We start from the raw sequence: 21,226 nt of genomic DNA, 5'->3' as shown, positions 1-21,226 counted from the left end.
ACAGAAGGGAGAAAGTGGCCATGTTTTTGTAGCGCTGGATAACCCCTTTAAAGGGGAAGTCAGGTGAAAAATTTCATTAAAGTATTGTATTGCCCCCAAAAGTTATACAAATCCCCAATATACACTTATTATGGGAAAGTCACATAAAGTGCGTTTTTCCCTGCACTTACTACTGCATCAAGGCTTCACTTCCTGGATAACATGGTGATGTCACGACCCGACTCCCAGAGCTGTGCAGGCTGTGGCTGCTAGAGAGGATGATGACAGAGGGATGCTCAGTGTCTCTCCAGTGCCCTGTGTCCCTCAGTGTCCCCCTGCCATCATCCTCTCCAGCAGCCACAGCCCGCACAGCTCTGGGAGTCGGGTCGTGACATCACCATTTTATCCATGAAGTGAAGCCTTGATGCAGTAGTAAGTGCAGGGAAAAAAGCATTTTATAAGAATTTCCCGTAACAAATGTATATTGGTGATTTGTATAATTTTTTGGGGGCAATAAAATACTTAAATAAAAATTTTCGACTGACTTCTTTAACCCTGTTCTATATCCAGCTCTCCCAGTATCCTGATTTCCAGGCTGTGTGACCTCTCTCCCCTTCCTGTGCACTTAACCTAGTGCAGGGACCATCACACCGTTGGAGGCCACTGTTTAAGTCATAGAGTCCAAGTTAAGAAAGACATTAGTGTTGGTGAGAGCAGAGCTGCACTAATCCCTACCTACAGTGACCGTTTAGAGCATACTTTTACAAAAGCATACAGAAAGAGCATTAGAAATATTATGGTGACAATCCTGTTCTCTTTCTTGCATATGTTATTGGTATATGGTATATGGTATTGTTATAATGTTTTTGTATTAAAATTAAAAATTTAAAAAATTAAAATTATCGTTTTAGATATATGAAGAATAAGAGATGAATTTGGAGCAGGATCGGTCCTTTATATGCAATGCTCCTGGCTGCTCCCAGGTAGGTACATGAGGTTGTTAGCAAGGGTACATTACTGTATATCAAAATCTACATTGGGCCTTTGAATATGTATTATTTTTCTTTGCAAAATAATCACAGGAAAATGTTATTACTTAAAGGGGTACGCCGGAAGAAAATAAATGTTTTTAAATGATCTGTGATGTCAGAAAGTTAAAACAGATTTGTAAATGACCTATTTACAAATCTCAAACCTTCTAGTACTTATCAGCTCCTGTATGCCCTACAGGAAGTGGTGTATTCTTTCAAGTAAAAGTGCTTTCTGCTGCCACCTCTGTTGGTGACAGGAACAGAGCAGGAGAAGATTTCTATGGGGAGTTGCTCCTGCTCTAGACTGTTCAGACAGTTCACATGGACAGAGGTGGCAGCAGAGAGCACTGTGTCACACTAGAAAGTATACACCACTTCCTGGAGGACATACAGCAGCTGACAAGTACTGGATACAAATAGAGTTGCAGAAATCCTATTCTCTTCCATGGGAAACTGGTTGATTGCAGATTTGCCCTGCAATTGATACCACATCTTCATCATGTTCTCAGTGTGGGAATGGAGCCTTAGGGTCCTAATACAAGGGCCGATGAGTGCCTGATCAATATTGGGGACATATTTTCTGGGCCTGTTACATGGTCTGATAATCGTTAAGCAAGGGCTGCACAGACATTGTTAGCAATGTCCATGCAGCCCTTGCCCAAACGGTTAATACATTACATGTCAATGTTCCTGGTGTTCTCCTGAGGTCTGCTTCCTCCCCGATCTGGCGGCTGCCGCTTCAGAGTGGCCTGTCTGAGCTGACACACCACTTAGCCAATCACTAGCCAGGACTGCTCTGAATCTGCAGCCGCGGGACTGGGGAGGAAGCAGACCGCAGGAAAACACAGGGAACGTTGACATCTAATGTGTTAACGGTTTGTTCAATTATCAGCCGTCGGCCGCACATTGCTATTGCGATGCACAGTCAGTGGTCGATGATTTTAAATGCAATGGTAGCCGCATGCAGTAACCCTGTGTCTCATTTGTAATTTATCTGTACTTGCCAAGATTTATTGGCAGTACACAATGAACTGTGGACGTTCATTGCTGAGGATTCTCTGTATGTACAGTACAGTTGAAGCAAAGGGTTACTGCATGCTGCTACCCCAAGACACATTTCTGGCTGCTTGCTGGAGATGATCAGAAAGCCAAAAACAGTTAAGTCAACTGTGTTATGGAATTTATGTAAATCTCAATGACATTAATACAAGTTGTATAAACAGCTTAGCAATGGGAGCTCTACTAGTTCTGTAATTGCCATTAAAGTTAATAGGAGTTAAAGTCAAAAGAACAAGCTCAGCTGGTAGTTGCAAGCAAGTCTAAAGGACTTAGTTTAGGTTTATATTTAAGGGAGCCATTAGGTCAGACAGGTGTCAATTCACATGCAGTACTCCTGAATCCCTCAGAATGAAGTCGGTAGCTCAATTGTAGGATCAGTCTGGTAAACCCTACCCTCAAGCCAACAACATTAGATAGCTGGAATCAATGGATTCTTTGGACATAACAGTGTCTATGGTCAGCTTAACGCGAAGAGATGAAAACATCTCATCTTTCTGCTGCACATTGTGCTGTTGAGTGATTGTTCTTGCCTATTGTTTCCCAATCAATTGTGACCTGACATTGCTGCCAAGTATCTGCATGTCCTCTTCTCATGATGATTTGTTGTGGTCATCGGGAGAAAGGATTAGCATTGCATAAACACTATTCCAAACAATTACTTTAAGCAGATGTGGCAGATTTATGCACAGGAATCTATTGTAGATGCCAATACTGGTAATTTATTTTTTATGAGTTAATGTTAGTTGGTAATGTTATAGAGATCATTTTTAGACTTAATTCTGGAAGGTAGGGGTATAGGAGATACATACTGGGCATGTTTATTAAGATGGAGTGTATGACAAGGGAGAGACCCTGTGACCCAGCATCAGTGTACAGTAAATGCTTGTTTTATCTATATTGAAGGAGCATTCTTTGTAATACTTTATACCAGTTCCAGTCGATGCTTGTTTTATCAAATGTATCAAATGTAGACAGAATCCTGATGAAGTCCCTTTTAAGCTGTATTCACACGTCCCGTAAAATTGTCAGTGGTCGCGGATCCATGACCACAGACAATTTTAGGAACCATTCAAATTATTGCAGCCATTCACACGATCTGTGCTGCGACTCTTACCCTTACGGGGGGATCCCCCCGTCGCCCAGAAACAGAGAAGACAGGAGCGCAGAAGACAACTATTCACCTACCCACGGGTCTGGTGAACATGTGAGCCGGGCGGCACAGGGGGAGTAGGGGAGTAGTTGTCTTCTGCCCTCTTGTCTTCTCTGCTGCCGGGTGGCGGAGGGGGGGGGGGGGAGTCTGCACTTCTATTGGGGGATACATGCATGGATATAGGGAATGAGACCTTAGATATACATACTTTAAGGAGTAAGTAGTGAGAATGGCCCCCACAAATTTCCTTAGATTTAAAGGGTTTTTTCCCTGCCATAACAAACTGATAAGATAAGCATAAGATAGGTTGTCAATCACTGATCTGAGGGATGCCAACCTCCGCTAATCTACCATTCATTGCCCTGCACTAGTGACTAGCACTTCTTTCTGTCCACTTGAATGAGAGCAGAGCTGCAGTTACATGTCACCACCGCTATATACTGAACAGAGTCAACCGCTTCCAGCCCTGTTCCCTGTGTAGTGCAGGCACTGAACAGCTGATCCGAGAGGATGCTCAGTGTCGGCACCCCACGATTACTGACTGTTAACTTGGATCCTATCGATATCTCATCAGTCTGTTTTGCCTGGAAACCCCTTTAAACGTGCCTTTCCTTTACCCCAGAATCCCATATAACCATACTATTTTACTCTAACAATCCAACAAGAGATGTCTCGGCATTACTACCGCAAAGGAGTCGGACCATGTGATCTGCCGCTAGCAATCCTCCACATAGGTGGTGCTCAATCACCCAGATTAGTTAGTTTATAACAATAATATCAGAAAAGTCCTTCTAAAGATGAGGCACTCACTTCTTTGTCAACTTTGTTAAGTAATCTGTTTATTCACTTGAATAACCTTGAAACAAATAAATGGGCAACAGCCTGTTTAGCGTGCTAAAATGTGTACCTTCTCTTGGCCCTCAAGCCTCAAGGCCAAGAGGAAGCGCGCACATTACCGTGTGAAACAGGCTGTCATCCGTTCGTTCATCCGCGTATTATCGTACTGTACCTGTGATGAAGTGAATAAACAGATTGCTTAACGAAGTTCACAAAGTGGTGAGTGCCTCATCTTTACAAGAACTTTTTTACAAGAACTAGAAGGTGTTCTGCAAAAAAGAACCCACATTTCTTTACTCATGTTCTTTTCAAACTTTTTCTACTAGGGCCATAGTAGGGGCCCTAATACATGGCCTGATATTAAGGGGCAAGCGAGCGCCGACTTCTCAGCTCAGCGATCACATGGACATTGAGTGGGGAGGAGTAAACGAGGGGGCATAGGGAGTAGCAGGAGGGGCTGCCCAGGTGGCCGATAGAAGATAGTGGCAGCCTGCTGACGTCACTCCTATCACATGGAGCAAAGTCCAGCAGACTGTTGCTATTGTTGTTTTAATAGAACAAGTTTAAAGTGCATGTCAGTTGATCATTGCCTTTAACATGACCTATTATAACAAACAATTATCGGACGAAACGGCCAGTAATTGGCCAAGTACAGCTGGTAATTGTTTGGTGTAATAGGGCCCTAAGCTATCCATGGTGTGGCCTACTACTTTGCTGCATTGCTCAGCAATATAAAAAGTACCACTATGTAGCCGCCACACTACTCACAGCAGTGTCAACCATATACTACAGGCAGTATATTTAATACCAACTATTTCAGTATTGCACAATGGCGACTTTTATAAAGTTCATGGACGTATACTTCATATAATACATGTAATACAGTGGTTTCCCATTGTAGAGGGTGGCCCCTAGTAGCAGGGCTCATGTACAGGGGTTGTCTGCAACAACTGACTGATTTCTAATTATCTGTTGATACCCCACAGATAAGTAATCAGTTAAGTATTGTCGTGTGAGCGAACATCCATTGTAAGTACTGTCTACTTACTTATTCATGCCCTAGATGGCTTTAATGGATCCTGTTACCTTTACAGCTCCGTTTGTGTTGTATTGATACTCCTTACCAAGGATTTATTACACAGTTATGTTTTGTGTGTTACAGCGATTCCCCACTGAGGATCACCTGATGATTCACAGACACAAGCATGAAATGACCTTGAAGTTCCCTTCAATAAAGAATGATAACATGCTTTCAGGTAACGCATGACTCAATAGGCTTGAATCTTAAAAATGTTTACAAAAATCAGATTTTTATGGATCAAAGTAAAAAAAACTCATTGTTTTAGAGATAGAAAATAAATATACAATGTTTTTGCCAATAGAGAGGAACCACTTCTTTATAGAAATGTATTGAAGGCAAGCACATTGTAATAGACATACTATAGATATAGGGTGGGCACAGGTATGCTCTGTATCATACTCAGGCCCTGGTACTGTATTTGTTCTTGTCTATCCAGTCTCATACTTAATCTGGTTACAGATTCATTTTTAGCAACAGCACCTTTTATTTTGTCACTTTATGCAGTTATTTAGCATATTTTGTTATAATTTATTTTAGATTAAATAACATCCTCAATATTTTAACTCTATAACTTCTTAGTTCAGTAACATTTTAAAGATGTGTTGTAAATTTTACTTTTAGCCTGTCGTAGAAACAGAAGCAAGCTCCCGATTTATATTATATTGCTTCACACTCTTCCAGTGCCAAATAGTAGTTGACAGAATATTGTTTACCAGTAGAGATGAGCGAATTTACAGTAATAGCGAAGCAAAGCGCTTTGGTATCTCAGAAATCTGCTTATCAGCCTTGTTGTTGGTAGATTGTCGATTAGATATTCTAGTAGCAGATTCATGGAGGTTTGACTTGTGGCCCCCATCAGCTGACTGGAGACATATTGTTTGCCCGGTACAACACTGTACATTCGGTAGTGGTATATTGGCTCTGTTCCAATCACTTGAAATAGAACCAACCTGCAGAAAGCCGCATTACCAGACATGGGCACCACAAAACATATGGTGCTGTGCATAAACAATGAAAATAAAGCAACTCACACCAATCTGATAATGATGGCCTACCCTAAGGATAATTCATCTACTGTATATCGAAACCTTTGTTGATAGATAATGCAAGCTAACAGAAAGACATCAGTAACTAAAGGACAGCGAATTGTTACAATAATGCTATAGATAGAAATATCTCTGAATGCAATACTGCACTGCAGTACTATGGATTCTGAACAGGAAATTTCGACTATACAGTATATGTATACAGACCGACCAAAGTGTTGAACTAAAGATTTAGGTCTTGTCCACACATCCACACACGTACTGGCCACATATCAGAGACTCAACACTCTTCTGTGATGGGACTCGCTGCCTCACAATTCATTGTACAAGTGTTCAGCACATGGACCATTTACGTATGGACAAGGCAATAAAGAAGACCTGTAGTCTATTGCTGCATCCATGTTTTCTACGACTCCCCAGGGCTTCATCCAACCAGTCGACCACTGGTGTTCAAATGCCGAACAAACGGCCTCAAGCATGCTCGAGTTGCTCGCTCACCTCTAATGGTAACATCTTATTTCTTGGGGGTTGCTAGCAATGTTTAAGGAATCAATTTTCAGCAGAATTTTGTAGCAGAGCTGTCCACCCTTTGTACATTGTATAGTGTCCATTCTGAGTTATTGTAGCTTAGTTCTCTTTCACTTCAATGGGAGCTGAGTAACCCAGTAACCCAGATTAGCCGGTACACAATGTAGAGAGCCATGAGCTTCCTATCCTGCTTCACTGGAAAGAGCCGCTTGGTAGTAGAGCATGGTGTCTGCACCCACTCCACCCATCTCATATTGAGGACCTATTTTGAGGATAGGTCATCAATGATCTTGCCTTGAAAAGCCCTTGAAAAAGTTTTGATGCTGCCATTGTTGATTGCAACGTCTTCATGTAGCAGAATATTTTTTTAGTGGGGTTGGCCACTTTATAGTAAACTAGTTCAGTGTACAGTATTAGTGACTGTACTCACTGTATATACTGACAGCAGCTCCCTGTGTACCTCATAGAGCTAATATCAGCCTCCCCTCCTCCAGGCTGTGCTGCCCTGCTCTGTGGTGTTCCTGTCCATAAAATGGCAGACATGGAGGAGCATGTGACCATGCCCCACCCCCAGTGTCCACCACTGAGTCTGTATATGTCTATGGAGGACACTGTGGTGGGGCATGGTCACATGCTCCTCCATGTCAGCCATCTTATGGACAGACATGCCATAGAGCAGGGCAGTACAGTTTGGAGGAGGGGAGTCTGGTTTTAGCTCTATGAGGTACACAGGGAGCTGCTGTCAGTATATACAGTGAGTACAGAAATACTAATACTGTACACTGAGCTATTTTACTCTAAAGTGGCCAACCCCTTTAAGTAATGCAGTGTAAGCTATTTTTAAATACTAATGGAGAAGTTCTTGTATATGCCATTTGTATACCTTGCGGCTTACCTCCCTAATGCAGCCTACATGTCTATGGCTTTGCAGAGGCAGAGCAGGTGAAAAATGTTTTTCAGAATTTGTATTTAACATTAGTTATGTGACTAAGTTTTTATTTATTTTTAACAATGATTTTGAAGAAGTGAGGTGACAAATTAATTTCTGGTATCTCACTGGTTTACAAGTGCAAATAACCCAACTGGAAACAATATGATAGCTAACGCCTATGTGAAACAGGTGAAAATTAAATTGTAGTTCTGTAAAATTGCATAATATCCTAGAATGCACCTCTCGCTTTTGGTATTTTTGCTAATTTCTTATGAATAAAAGAAGAATCAAGAACTAAAACATTAAATGTATTAGTACTGTTATTTCACATACAGGTATGTTACCTCCCTACTTTCCCCAAGTATTGTGCACCCAAGGTCTCTCCCTTCCTCTCTAGGTTGCCCTGTGTTTAGGGTCAGGCTTTGTTGTAGCACTTTGGCTAGCGCTGTATTCCCTCCATTGTTTACTAGGCACAGCACTGTACACTTTGTACATAGACCATTAGAAACAATGGACTTATATAGGAGAACTTTCCAGGCATGCTGTATGACCTGTGCAGTGGTAAAGTGAGGGGGAGGAAGTGAGCTGTGACCATCATCTACTGGAAATGCTGGGATTTTACATAGTTGTCACCTCTCATTGTAATCCTGCCTGTGCCAAGGTTTAGGCAGCATGAAGCAGCTCTTAGGTTCCCTTTAAAGTTACCCTGTCATCTGTAATTCATGTTCCAAACTGCTGACACCATTAGATTGCTGTTAGTGCAAGGAGACACGTGGTACCTTTCATATATCCATCTGTGTTTTCAGAATGTACAGAAATGCTTTTATTCTCTGGTACAAGACAAAAAGACTTTTCCAAGCTTCTAATATGCTGCAAACTGGAATGTCTCCTCTCTCCCCCCTCCCTGCTTGATTGACACTTAGAGGCTGATTCCAAGAAGGGTCAGGCATGGGGGGGGGGGGGGGTTGTAAGGGGGTGTTAAAGCTTGCTGCACTTCAGAAGCTCAGGATTGATTTTAGAATACTTTTTAAGCTTTTTTTTATATACTCTGGAAGCACAGACAGATATATGAAAGGTACCATGTGTATCCTGGATCTAACAGCAATCTAACAGTGTCAGCAGTTTGGAATGTGAAATACAGCTGACAGATTACTTTAAGTAAAACTGATTTTGTTTCTTTTTTATACAGTGATAACTCACTGCCAAGTGTTAGGTTAACCTAACATTATGGCAAATCACTGAAAGCAATTCATTAGATGTATAGGTTCATAAGATATATATGTTTGTCTGTCCTTGCATGATATTTCATTATTTTACATCCATTACATAATATGAATGTTTTTCCACAGACCAGACACCAACTCCAACTCGTTTCTTAAAAAACTGTGAGGAAGTGGGTCTCTTTAATGACATTGACTTGGAGCATGAATTTAGAAGTGCACAAGAAGAAGAAAACAGTAAAAGGGTAAGAGTCATAACTGCATTAAACAAAAGCCAAGGAACATCCATTCACCTTTTTTGTTAAACTTTAAATGAAGTACAATGAAGAGAATGCAGAACACAATCCTCGTAGACAAATAAAAAGGGTAAAAAATATAAAATGCTGAAATCATGCTGTGCTTAAAGGGGAAGTCTAGGGTCGGACATTTTTCTCAAAAGAGCCGAGGAGGAGGTGGCTGAACAACATGCACCTACCTCCCCGGCTCCAGCGCAGGGTTCCGCTGTCACTGTCTGCTAAATTTATTATTTTTCAAGCTAAAAAATTATAAGGAAACCTACACCAGGTCTGAGCTGTCATAGGTTTCCCTTGCGTCATGCCCAGGTCGTTTTTTGGACATCAGCTTATGGGATCATAATGATTCCATAGGCTGATGTCCCTATGTCTGCCCCCTCTCCTCTGTCCCCTGCCACTGTTACTATCTTGTGACAGCGGCAGGGGAGAGAGGGGTGGGGGCAGAGCTGCCTGGTGCGCCCTGCCTTCCCTCCCTTCCCTTGCCACCCTCCGTAGCCAAGAGTCACCTGGCAGTGCCCCGATGGATACCGGACAGAGGGAGAATTCTCTGTCAGGAGCACTATAGATGCTGCGGTCGCGCTTAGCTGAGAGTTGCTGGGAGTGCAGCTCCGGTGCTGAGAGTTGTAGTGGGTCCCCAGCTGCGGATGACACAGGTGCAGCTCCTGCGCCTGTGTCATCCTGCAGTGTAAATTAACGTTAATTTACAGTGCAGTGGCAGGAAGAGGTTAAAATAAAGGTTTAGTTTCTGTTCTGCAGCGTCGGTTCTCTCTAAAATACATTAGAGAAGCAATTCTGTAATGGGCTTCTATTTCATCCTTTCTTCTCCTGAAGGAACCTTTAGGCCATGTTCACACAACGATTTTTTTTTTTAAATAAAATGACAATCGTTAAATAAATTTAAAATAATGGTCATTGTGTACTGATTTCAATGATCCCTTTGAAGTCAATGCAAACAACCGCAACCAGTTCACACAATGTATTGAATACGCTCCAGCTGGGATTCCGTTCATTCCAATGCAACGTATGTGTTTTATGAATCACGGCCGTTGTTGCAAATTGCAACAACGGCTTTGATTTATACAACACATACGTTAAACAGCCTAATACTACACTACTGTATACTGTCTAGTCATAGTCCTTTATGGTCCTTTCCTCTTCTTACGATACTGTCTAGTCATAAAGACCCTATTTTACTAATGAACTGGTGGACAGTGGAAAAATATACCAAGCAAAACTATGGCTAATACTACATACACACACTTTTTTGAGGCTCATTTTGGGCCTTAAAAAATTAATGTTTTTACAAACAAAAACCATCCAGAATTTTAAACCAGTGTTTTGTTTTTTTTTTTTTAAATCTTTTTGTAATGGCTTTATTTTGGCGCTTTTGGGAGCCATACAAAGGCTTTTAGCAAATGGAACTTTTAGATATTCACATCTCAAAATGTGTTCTAAATTAAAGGTCTGTGTGTGTATGTAAACAACCTTAAAGAAGTCCCTAGCAGTGTAGTTTTACAGTCATAATAATATGGCTTTGACTGATGGAGAACATTGTGTCTGTGTTGGATACCCATCTCCCAGAATTTCGTAACTGGTAGCAGCGAGTTGTGTGTCTGGGTTGTATGGACTCTGATGGTTATTGATTTACGCCAATTTTACAACCTGTAAGGTAGGTAAGTGCAAGATTGAGTAGAAATACACTAAACACTTACATTTGCCTCTCCATTAAACTTACATCTCCCCCAGCCCTCCATCTGCTGATTGACAGTTGTCTGCCGATTCACAGTATATGTACACAGTATTGGTAGATAACTGCCAATCTGCAGCAGGTGCTTATGAAGTAGCTGGTGTTCATGAATATTTTGGACCACTGAGCACATGTACATAATGCAGAGGACCAATGTGAGGTGCTTGTTATTCTTGTTATTCTTGTCCTTGTTATTCAGAAGGATATGTTCCAATCAGCTGCACAGAACAATATAAGTAATACATCTTTCTGTTCAGCTTCTCTGTCAAGTTCATGCTGCTTTTAGACAGGGCAGCATAAACCTACTCACAGAGTCGCTTTAAGTAGTTGTCTAGTTTTAAAAATGGACTATACCTATGAAGAGTACCTCTTGCTCTGCAGGCTGTTTAACCCTTAGGGAACGCAGCCAGTTTTCATTTTTGCGCTTTCGTTTTCTCCTCCTTGTGTATAAAAGGCCACAGCGCTTGCATTTTTCCACCTAGAGACCCAGATGAGCCCTTATTTTTGCGCCACCAATTGTACTTTGCAATAGCAAATGTAATTTTTGCCTAAAATATGCTGTGAAACCAGAAAAAAAATTATGTGTGGTGGGTTTTTTGTGTGTGTGTGTGTGTGTGTGTGTGTGTGTGTGTGTGTGTGGGGGGGGGGGGGTTGTTTTTACACAGTCCACCCTAGGGTAAAACTGACTTGTTGTAGATTTTTCTCAAGTTGTAACGATTACAACGATATGTAATCTGCATAACTTTTATTTTCTTTGGTGGCTTTTAAAAAAATAAAACCTTTTAAAAAAACATATGTTCCTTAAAATTGCTCTATTCCCTTGCTTATAGCGTTTTTGTCCTTTGGGCTATGGGGTTGTGGGAGGTGTCATTTTTTGGGCCATGATGTGTTCTTTCTATCGGTACCTTGATTGCACATATGCAACTTTTTGATCACTTTTTATAAAAATTTTATTCGAGATTTGATGCGACCAAAAATGCGCAATTTTGCACTTTGGAATTTTAGGGGACTTCTAGTATTACTACACTGATCTCTCATAGAGATATATGCAGTATAGTTAAACTGCATAGATCCATGAGACCTGTCCTCTATTGCTTTCGGCTGCTGCAGCCGAAGGCAACAGAGTGCCGAGCCGGGATCAGCGCCATTGCGGCGCAGACCCCAACCGGATGAGGTTACCGGGATTGCCCCCCGCAATCGAGTCGCACAGGGGTAGGGGGTGGCGGTGATCCGCCCACTAGACCACCAGGGAAGGGCTACAATAAGTATTTAGAAGCGGCTGTCAACTTTGACAGCTGCATCTAAATACTTAATTAGTGGCCACAGCGATCGGACCATGCCAGCTAATAGCCGCGGTCCCGGTAATCCCCAACAGTTTGAAGATCAATGGATGACATGTTGATTTATTTTACTTGGACTTGTTATATTCACCATAACATTTTTCGTACATTAGCCTAAAAAAAACCCATTTACTTGATGTTTAAAAGAAAAAACATCTTTAATGTGAATGTGGAAAGACAAAGGGATAATTCGAGGTGATCATAGGAACGGTCATAAATTATGTCTGCTTGTTTTTGAAGATCATGAAGATCAGTGTGGGAAAATCCAGATGCCATTGTTAATACTAACAACTTGTGCCTTGCCTAAGCTTACCTTCTGTGAAAAATACGAAACATGTAGAGTTGAATAATGTATTAATTTTGCTGCAGGTGGTTAATATATGGCTTTTGTATGACTGCTGGAGATGAACATGAACACATGGATTGACTTTCATTCATCCAAGCCTTTGCATGCTTAAAGTAAGCCTGCAACTGGAACAGGTTACATGCTCCGTAATAAGAACCACATTTGTGTAAATGGTGAACGCGAGCGCAGTTTTATTATAATGTCAGCCATTCTTTCCCAAGACTATTATGCTCATTTTTGCTCTCGGAGAACCATGGACATTCTATGGATGATTAAGCCCTGGTGTAAATCATTATTTTGCATAGAAATTTCCTTTTAGTATCGGAACTTCATTTTAGAAGAATATATAACACACGGGTTTTTACAAATTTTGTAACAGAGAAAACATCTTTGGTGGAATGAAATGACCTTATTAATTGATTACTTAAAAGATTGTTACATTTGCAGCAATTAAAAGGTTTTCCTTGTATAATGAAAAAAATTACAATTTGTCAGAATACTTTCTGTATCATTGTTTTAGAACTATAGTGAAATGTCAGTGTTAATAAATTAAAGCTCTGTGGCTAATATTGGTCATAATGTACTTAAAGTGTACCTGTCATTTTTTTTTTTTTTTTTTGCAGAAATCAATAGTGGAAGCAATTAAAAAAAAACCTCTGTAATAAGTTTTTTATTAGGCAAAAAAACTCTTCCTGTACTCAAAAAGCAGTTTCCCAGCCTCCCCCCCATACACTTCTTATCTGTTCCTTATCAGGCAAATCCGTCTTCATTATAGAGAAGCAAGCGAAGACAGTTCTGCTGTGTCCATTATATCCTATGGAGGGGGGAGGGGCCGAGGGAGATGAGTGAGCAGGAAGAAGATCTAAAATGCCGGATTCAGAGGTCAGAAAGGTCAGTGCTTATCTAGGAACTTGCTGAGAGAAGATTGCAGGGTGTTGTGCTGTGCAGGACTGCTATTTCTCTCCTCTGTGCTCACTCACTCCTCTTAACCCCTCCCCTCCCCTTAGAGCATAATGGACACAGAAATCCTGCTTCTTCCTGCTTGAGTACAAAAGGAAACACTTTTGCCAAATAAAACCTGTTACAAAGTTTCTTAAAGGGGTTGTCCAGTGTGGGGGCACTTTTTTGGGGGGACCGGGGAGGAGGTGGCTGAAATAAAAGACGTTCACTCACCTCCCCGGTTCCAGCGGTGGCTCACTCATCGTGGCGCTCCGGTCCCCGGTTCCCGTCCGCTTCCGTCTTAGGGCCGCTCAGCCACTCAGTGAAGGAGGCGGGATCCGAGGGGACTTCACACGGTGGAATGGGGAGGTGAGTGAACGTCTTTTATTTTAGCCACCTCCTCCCCGGTCACCCCAAAAAAGTGCCCCCACACTGGACAACCCCTTTAAAATCACTTGTACTATTGATATTTTTTTGATTTCTGAAAAATGACACTTAAATGACAGTTACGCTTTAACCTCTTAAGGACATATGACGTACCCCTACGTCATATGTCCTCACTTGCACTTCAAAGCGGGGCCGCGCGGCCCCGCTTTGAAGTGCCGCGATCCCGGGTGCCGCGAGTAGCCCGGGACCGCTGCTATTAGCGGGCACGGTCTGATCGCCGTGCCCGCTAATTAGCTAATCGGAGGCAGCTGTCAAAGTTGACAGCTGCCTCCGATTACCGGAGGCAACGTTTCCCTGGGTCTAGTGGGGGAGATCGCTCCTCCGGGACCTTTTCCCGGAGGAGCGATCTCCGTTACTGATGCCGGCCGGGGACGCGTCCAAGTTGGCGCCGTCCTCGGCTCGGCACTCGTTCGTTTTCGGCTGCAGCAGCCGAAAGCAAACGAGTGCCGATCTCATGGATCTCTGCAGCATATCTATGCTGCAGAGATCTCAATGAGAGATCCAAGTGTATATACTAGAAGTCCCCCAGGGGGGCTTCTAGTATATGTGTAAAAAAAAAAAAAAAAGTGTTGTTTATAGTAAAAAGCCCCCTCCCCTAATAAAAGTCTGAATCACCCCCCTTTTCCCAGGTTTTAAATAAAAGTAAACAAATAAATAAATAAACATGTTTGCTATCGCCGCGTGCGTAATCGCCCAAACTATTAATTAATCACATTCCTGATCTCGTACGGTAAACGGCGTCAGCGCAAAAAAATCCCAAAGTGCAAAATTGCGCATTTTTGGTCGCATCAAATCCAGAAAAAAATTAATAAAAAGCGATCAAAAAGACGTATATGGGCAATCAAGGTACCGATAGAAAGTAAACATCATGGCGCAAAAAATGACACCTCGCACAGCCCCATAGACCAAAGGATAAAAGCGCTATAAGCCTGGGAATGGAGCGATTTTAAGGAACGTATATTGGTTAACAACGGTTTGAATTTTTTACAGGCCATCAGATACAATATAAGTTATACATGTTATATATCGTTTTAATCGTAACAACTTGAGGAACATGCATAACAAGTCAGTTTTACCCCAGGGCGAATGGCGTAAAAACACATTTCCCCCAAATAAAAGAAATGCTTTTTTTTTTCAATTTCACCAGACTTTGAATTTTTTTCTGGTTTCGCAGTGTACTTTATGCAAAAATTCAGCCTGTAATTGCAAAGTACAATTAGTGACGCAAAAAATAAGGGGTCATGTGGGTTTCTAGGTGGAAAAATGCAAGTGCTATGACCTTTTAAACACAAGGAGGAAAAACCGAAAACGTAAAAACGAAAATGGGCCCCGTCCTTAACCCTTTACGCACGCGGCGATAGCAAACATGTTTATTTATTTATTTATTTGTTTACTTTTATTTAAAACCTGGGAAAAGGGGGGTGATTCAGACTTTTATTAGGGGAGGGGGCTTTTTACTATTAACAACACTTTTTTTTTTTTTTTTTTACACATATACTAGAAGCCCCCCTGGGGGACTTCTAGTATATACACTTGGATCTCTCATTGAGATCTCTGCAGCATAGATATGCTGCAGAGATCCATGAGATCGGCACTCGTTTGCTTTCGGCTGCTGCAGCCGGAAGTAAACGAGTGCCGAGCCGAGGACGGCGCCATCTTGGACGCGTCCCCGGCCGGCATCAGTAACGGAGATCGCTCCTCCGGGACAAGGTCCCGGAGGAGCGATCTCCCCCACTAGACACCAGGGAAACGTTGCCTCCGGTAATCGGAGGCAGCTGTCAACTTTGACAGCTGCCTCCGATTAGCTAATTAGCGGGCACGGCGATCAGACCGTGCCCGCTAATAGCGGCGGTCCCGGGCTACACGCGGCACCCGGGATCGCGGCACTTCAAAGCTTTGCTTTGAAGTGCAAGTGAGGACATAGGACGTACCGGTACGTCCTATGTCCTTAAGAGGTTAAAGGGTTAAAGAGTGACTGTCGTGAATTTTTATTTTTTTTTTGCAGAAATCAATAGTCCAGTCGATTTTAAGAAACTTTGTAATTGGGTTTATTAGCCAAAAAATGAATTTTTATAATGAAACAGCAACTTTGTAATTGGGTTTATTAGCCAAAAAATGAATTTTTTTTTATGAAACAGCAATTTGAAGCTCTCCCCCTGCCTTCATTGTTCTCCTATGGAGAGAGGGAAATAAAACATTAAAACAGGACAACAAAGAGTTAATCTACAAAACATCACCGGCTATCTCCTCTGACAGTCAGCACTGACCTTTCTGACTTCTGAATACAGCTTCACCCAGCTCCGTGTTGTGTAATCCTTTGTTATCAGCTCTCTGCTGCCGGCTAACTCCCTCCTCCCCCCTCCCCTCTCTATACAACAGACAGGGTTGTGTCTGATGCAACAAGTCACAATTTCAAACAAAAAAAAAGGGGGAAAGTGGCTAGACTAACAAGGAGTAATGCACAAGACAGCATGACGCAGAGATCACATGATCGCTCTATTATTATGTAGTGAGTCTATTGGGCTTGATTTTTGACTATTTGATTTATATACTTTGATCTCTTCTTTCCTCTATTATGTTTTCTGAAATGTATAGTGTAGTACTGGCAGGACATTGATTGTGAGGGTTTCCCGCACCTTGCACATTACTTGTTGCCCTGTGTATTGTGAGGGCACTTGTGTAGTTTCATTATGGTCTATTAGGCATTTTTAAGTGGTTTAAACATTTCTGCTGTTGTTAGTTGTCTATAAACTATTTTTCATTATTTAATCTATTGAGTGTGCATTACTCCTTGTTAGTCTAGCCGCTTTACCCCTTTTTTGTTTGATGTTGTTCTTTGGCTAGCTATCTTATGCACCTCCATATTTTGGTATGTGATTTGCGGTGCCCACCACACCTATTTGTTTTACAAGTCACAATTTCCTGATTTTTTGCAGTGGATGACAGAAAGGAGAGAAGGGGGGACCTAGGAAAAGTCTTTTTAAATGCAGATAATGGCATATTTGCCTAATAAACCCAATTACAAAGTTTCTTAAAATCGCCTGGACTATTGATTTCTGAAAAAAATAAAAAATAAAAAATTCACGACAGTGGCTTGGAATCATGATGTTTTACAGTATGTTCACATTTTGCGGTTTTACTTATGCAAGTAAAACACGTATTTACAAGCATATCTGTTGCATAAATACAAGGCTGACAATTAAGTTTCTGCCATAAATGTGTCCGATAGATCACAAATGGATTATCCCATCTCAATAGGGATAATCCATTCCTTTTTTCATTTGGACTGCTTGAAGAATGACCATGCCATATGATCATTTAAAAGTGTAATTACCTGAGCCACAATCCTTTAAACTTAAGTAAAATAAAGTGCCAATTGTGTTAAGCATTCAGGACATATGTCAAGGTTACCAGTGTTTTTTTAATGTATGGTATAATATGCCCTGGGTGGAGTAATTAGGGGAGACTAATAACAGGGTGCTTAGTGCCAGTTTCCATTTCTCATCCAAGAGACCACCCAGACCAGCCTCCCGTTTTCCCTGGCAGCCAGTATCTCTCTTTGGCTCTGAACACATAGCAGGTTTGCATAAAGTATTGATATGGCCTTATGCCCAGGAGGCTCAAATAGAAAACGGGATATGGGGAAGTTATTGGTTTTTAAAGACAGCCCTGGAAATTGTGTCTACAGGGTGATGTGGACCTTTAAATATGGTAAATGGAATGAGTGGGGGAGGTTTTTCTCAGTTTGAAGCTGTTGAATGATATTTCCCAGATGCACATCTCCCATGTAGTAGGTTACCACCCTCTTCCACAGTGGAGCACATGGTAAAAAGTCAATTCAAGAAGGAAAGGTTGTCCCACAAAGAGGTAAGAGGGTCAAATTCCACCTTAGAGCCCAATGATCTGCTCACTGACTAAATCACAAGTGTCTGGAATAGCTTAGGGTGTTGCCTGAGAGCATGCCTCTAACACATGTCATCATCTGCAGCACATTATTGAATTCAGAGGGATTATATCATGGGATGTGTGATATTTGTGCCGTCCGGTAGTATAGCTGTCGTTCTGGGAGCTAATTTTGACCCTTGCTTCCTGTGAGTCAAATTAAAGGAGACTTTATCAATGGACCTGTCTATAGAAGCAGGATGGCATGTACCTATTGTAGTATGGTACAGAGTAGAGATGAGCGAACCTTGAGGACCCTCGGGTTTGTCCAAACTCACGTGTGCAGCATTTGATTACTGGGGGCTGAAGAAGTTGGATGCGGCCGTAGGGAGTCCTGGAAAATATGGATACAGACTGGGTATGTCACCAAGCTGATCAATTGTACAGGCCAAGACATAGCATTATTTGGTACTACAAAATCTAGGAGAAAAAAATTGGATTGCCTAGAAATATTTACGACCTAAGTAGGTTCCAGATTGCTCTATAAGGTGCAAAACAGCATCAAGTCATTTGTCCAGGAGTGCAAGATACAGCAAGATATACAGTAGTTTCTTTAGAAACTTTCAAGGATCACCAAAAGCTGCTACTTGGAGGCTGCTGAGCCCCTCCAACCATCCTGGACACCCATACGTGGTAATGGCATTAAAGGGTTTTGGTTTTCTTTTGATTTATTACTATTTCATAAAATATGTAAGTAAATAATTTCTATATAAATGCTCAATGCTTCCAGTACTTATCAGCTGCCACATGCTCTACAGGAAGTGGTGTAATTTTTCCAGTGTGACATAGTGCTCTCTGCTGCCACCTCTGTCCATGACAAAAACTGTCGAGATCTGGAGAGGTTTTCTATGAGGATTAGCTACTGCTCTGGACAGTTCCTGTAATGGACAGAGGGGGCAGCAGAGTGTCAGACTGGAAAGAATACACCACTTCCTGCAGGACATACAGCAGCTGATAATGTGCTATTTTTGCATAGTGCAAAACAAAACAGAAATTCACATTCTTTATTGTTTCATGAATACTTTTATAGGTGTTGTAAAAATGTTTTCATTTTTATCATTATGCATTTTATAGTTATACCAGTGTACTGGTACCAGGCATGTACTGTAATATACTCATACACACATGCACCACCTCACGCCTTGTGTATTTTCTTTAGCTTTTTATGGTGCTGATAGATTAAAGAACCCAAAGCCCTGTGATTATTAAGCAGTGATCTTCCTGAGGAAAAATATGCTTCACACAGTGAGGAAGTAAGTCAAGGCCATGGACTAGCACCGAATTTCCTCTCCTATTCACATTAGGAAACCTTGACTGTCCAGTTTACTTGCCAGTTTTAAATCGGAAATGAATGTGGAAGAACAGTATTATTTCTCAACAGAAAGTACAAACGTATAGTGATGGATGTGTAACGCTCACTTCAGCTTTGACATTGTACCAGTGACATCAAGGATTTTTTTTGCTGGCACAACCTCAGCAGCAATGGTGATTTCCCTGTTATCAAAGAGCGGAAATGTTAAATAAAAATCACATGGGAGATGCAGTTAAAGGGAATTAGTCATGAAAGTACAAGCAGCAATAATCATACACTTTTCGCCTGTGGGGGTCATTAAGCACCAAAACAATCACAATATGTAGTACGATTATAAAGATGCTGTTATCTTCCCAATGCACTTGCACACAGCAGTCTTAAAGGGACATACCCATCTCAGACATTTATGGCACAGGAGGTAGCCAGGATTCTGAAAATAGTTGAAAGGGCCATTTGTTGCGGTTTATATAACTCCCATAACTGCATAAACAACACACAGATGTTTGCAGGTCGCAGAGGTAGGACCCATATTTATTAGTGGCATAAATATTTGAGGTAAAAGAGGGTATCCAGGCTTACAAAAACACATCCGCTCTCTTTCAGAAACAGCGCCTCTCCTGTCCTCAGTTTAGGTGTGGTTTTTCAGCTCAGCTTCATTGAAAGGAATGGAGCTGAATTGTAACCTAACATAACCTAAAGACACTTTGACACAGTGCTCTCTGCTGCCATCTCTGTCCGTGTCAGAAACTGTCCAAAGCAGGAGAGGCTTACTATGGGGACAGTTCCTGTCCCAGACAGAGAGCAGAGATTGGCAGCAGAGAGCACCATGTCACACTTCCTGCAGGACATACAGCAGCCGATAAGTACTTTAAGACTGGAGATTTTTAAATAGAAGTCAATTACAAATATATACAACTTTTTAGCCCCAGTTGATTTGTAAACAATTTTACTTCTCCAGAGTACCCCTCTAATACATAGAGATGATCATAAGCTGCATTTGCTGACACTGCTTGCAGGATTTTCTGCATGTTCCTGAAACAAACTGTCTTGTAGAAATGTAAAACACTGCTGACAGCCAGACATAGAATAACGTGAAATGTCAGCAGGAGGTTAATGCAAGAAATCATCAATATGTGACTGAAGCGGACACTTTCAGTTTTAATTAAAATTTAATTAACTTATCAAAATATTTCCGTAACCTCTTAGAAATGACATCCATTTTTACATAGTCCCTGCAATGTCACAGATGGAAGAGTAATTGAACGAATGACTAATTAGAAAGACGTAAAGCACTGGCCAGGTGGGAGAGTATGGAGGAGACTTTAACTTAAGTCAGTAATGGTAGAAACCCTTTCACAACATGTAACCAAGTCCAGAAAAATCTTAAAGTGACTGTACGACCAGGCCCAGGCTGAAGCACTGGAGGCGGGCCGACCCACCCCCAGTGGGAAGAAACCCCAGCCCCTCCATGACGTGACTCTATTAGAATCAATGGAACCCTATCATAGAGGGGCTGGGGTTTCCTCGCACTAAGGGTGGGTCGGCCCGCCTCCAGTGCTTCAGCCTGGGCCTGGTGGTACAGTCACTTTAAGGAGGTTGACATATACCTAATTTATAATGAAGAGACACCTCAATATAGATAAATATAGATGGCCTTAGGAATCAGGGACAGGATGACACAAGGACAGGTGAGCCCTGACACTGGCACTCGCCCTGCTGTCCCTGCCTACTCAGAAGCCCTAAGCGGCAACAGACAACTTGTCAACAAGCCCTGATCCTATCTAAGTGCAACACAGAACAAAACATGACAAACAAACACAATAAGGCAGAGTCAGAGGTCCGGGTCAATAAAAAACGAGTGGCACAGTACAATATGAAATCCAACGGGATAGTCAAAAGGTCAAGAGCCAGAACTCAGATAACCAGAAATACAATGCAGGATATAACGCTAAGTCAAGATACACTAGTAAACTAGGCACTATCACAGGCAAGGAGTGG

General features: G+C 41.7%; 1 protein-coding gene across 3 annotated transcripts in view; it reads left to right on the top strand.

The window, feature by feature from the left end:
* CREB5 (cAMP responsive element binding protein 5) overlaps positions 1–21,226 on the top strand; it is a 382,280-nt gene that overhangs the window by 71,100 nt on the left and 289,954 nt on the right. For all 3 annotated transcript variants that reach the window (XM_069958734.1, XM_069958733.1, XM_069958735.1), the window contains exons 2-4: positions 891–962; positions 5,219–5,312; positions 8,992–9,107. In XM_069958734.1, the coding sequence (XP_069814835.1) occupies positions 909–962; positions 5,219–5,312; positions 8,992–9,107 (264 nt within the window). In that variant the 5' untranslated portion in view covers positions 891–908. The remainder of the gene's footprint in view (positions 1–890; positions 963–5,218; positions 5,313–8,991; positions 9,108–21,226) is intronic.

The sequence above is a fragment of the Dendropsophus ebraccatus genome, chromosome 2, assembly GCF_027789765.1.
Source record: "Dendropsophus ebraccatus isolate aDenEbr1 chromosome 2, aDenEbr1.pat, whole genome shotgun sequence".
NCBI lineage: Eukaryota > Metazoa > Chordata > Amphibia > Anura > Hylidae > Dendropsophus > Dendropsophus ebraccatus.
This window is presented reverse-complemented; position numbering and strand designations above follow the sequence as displayed.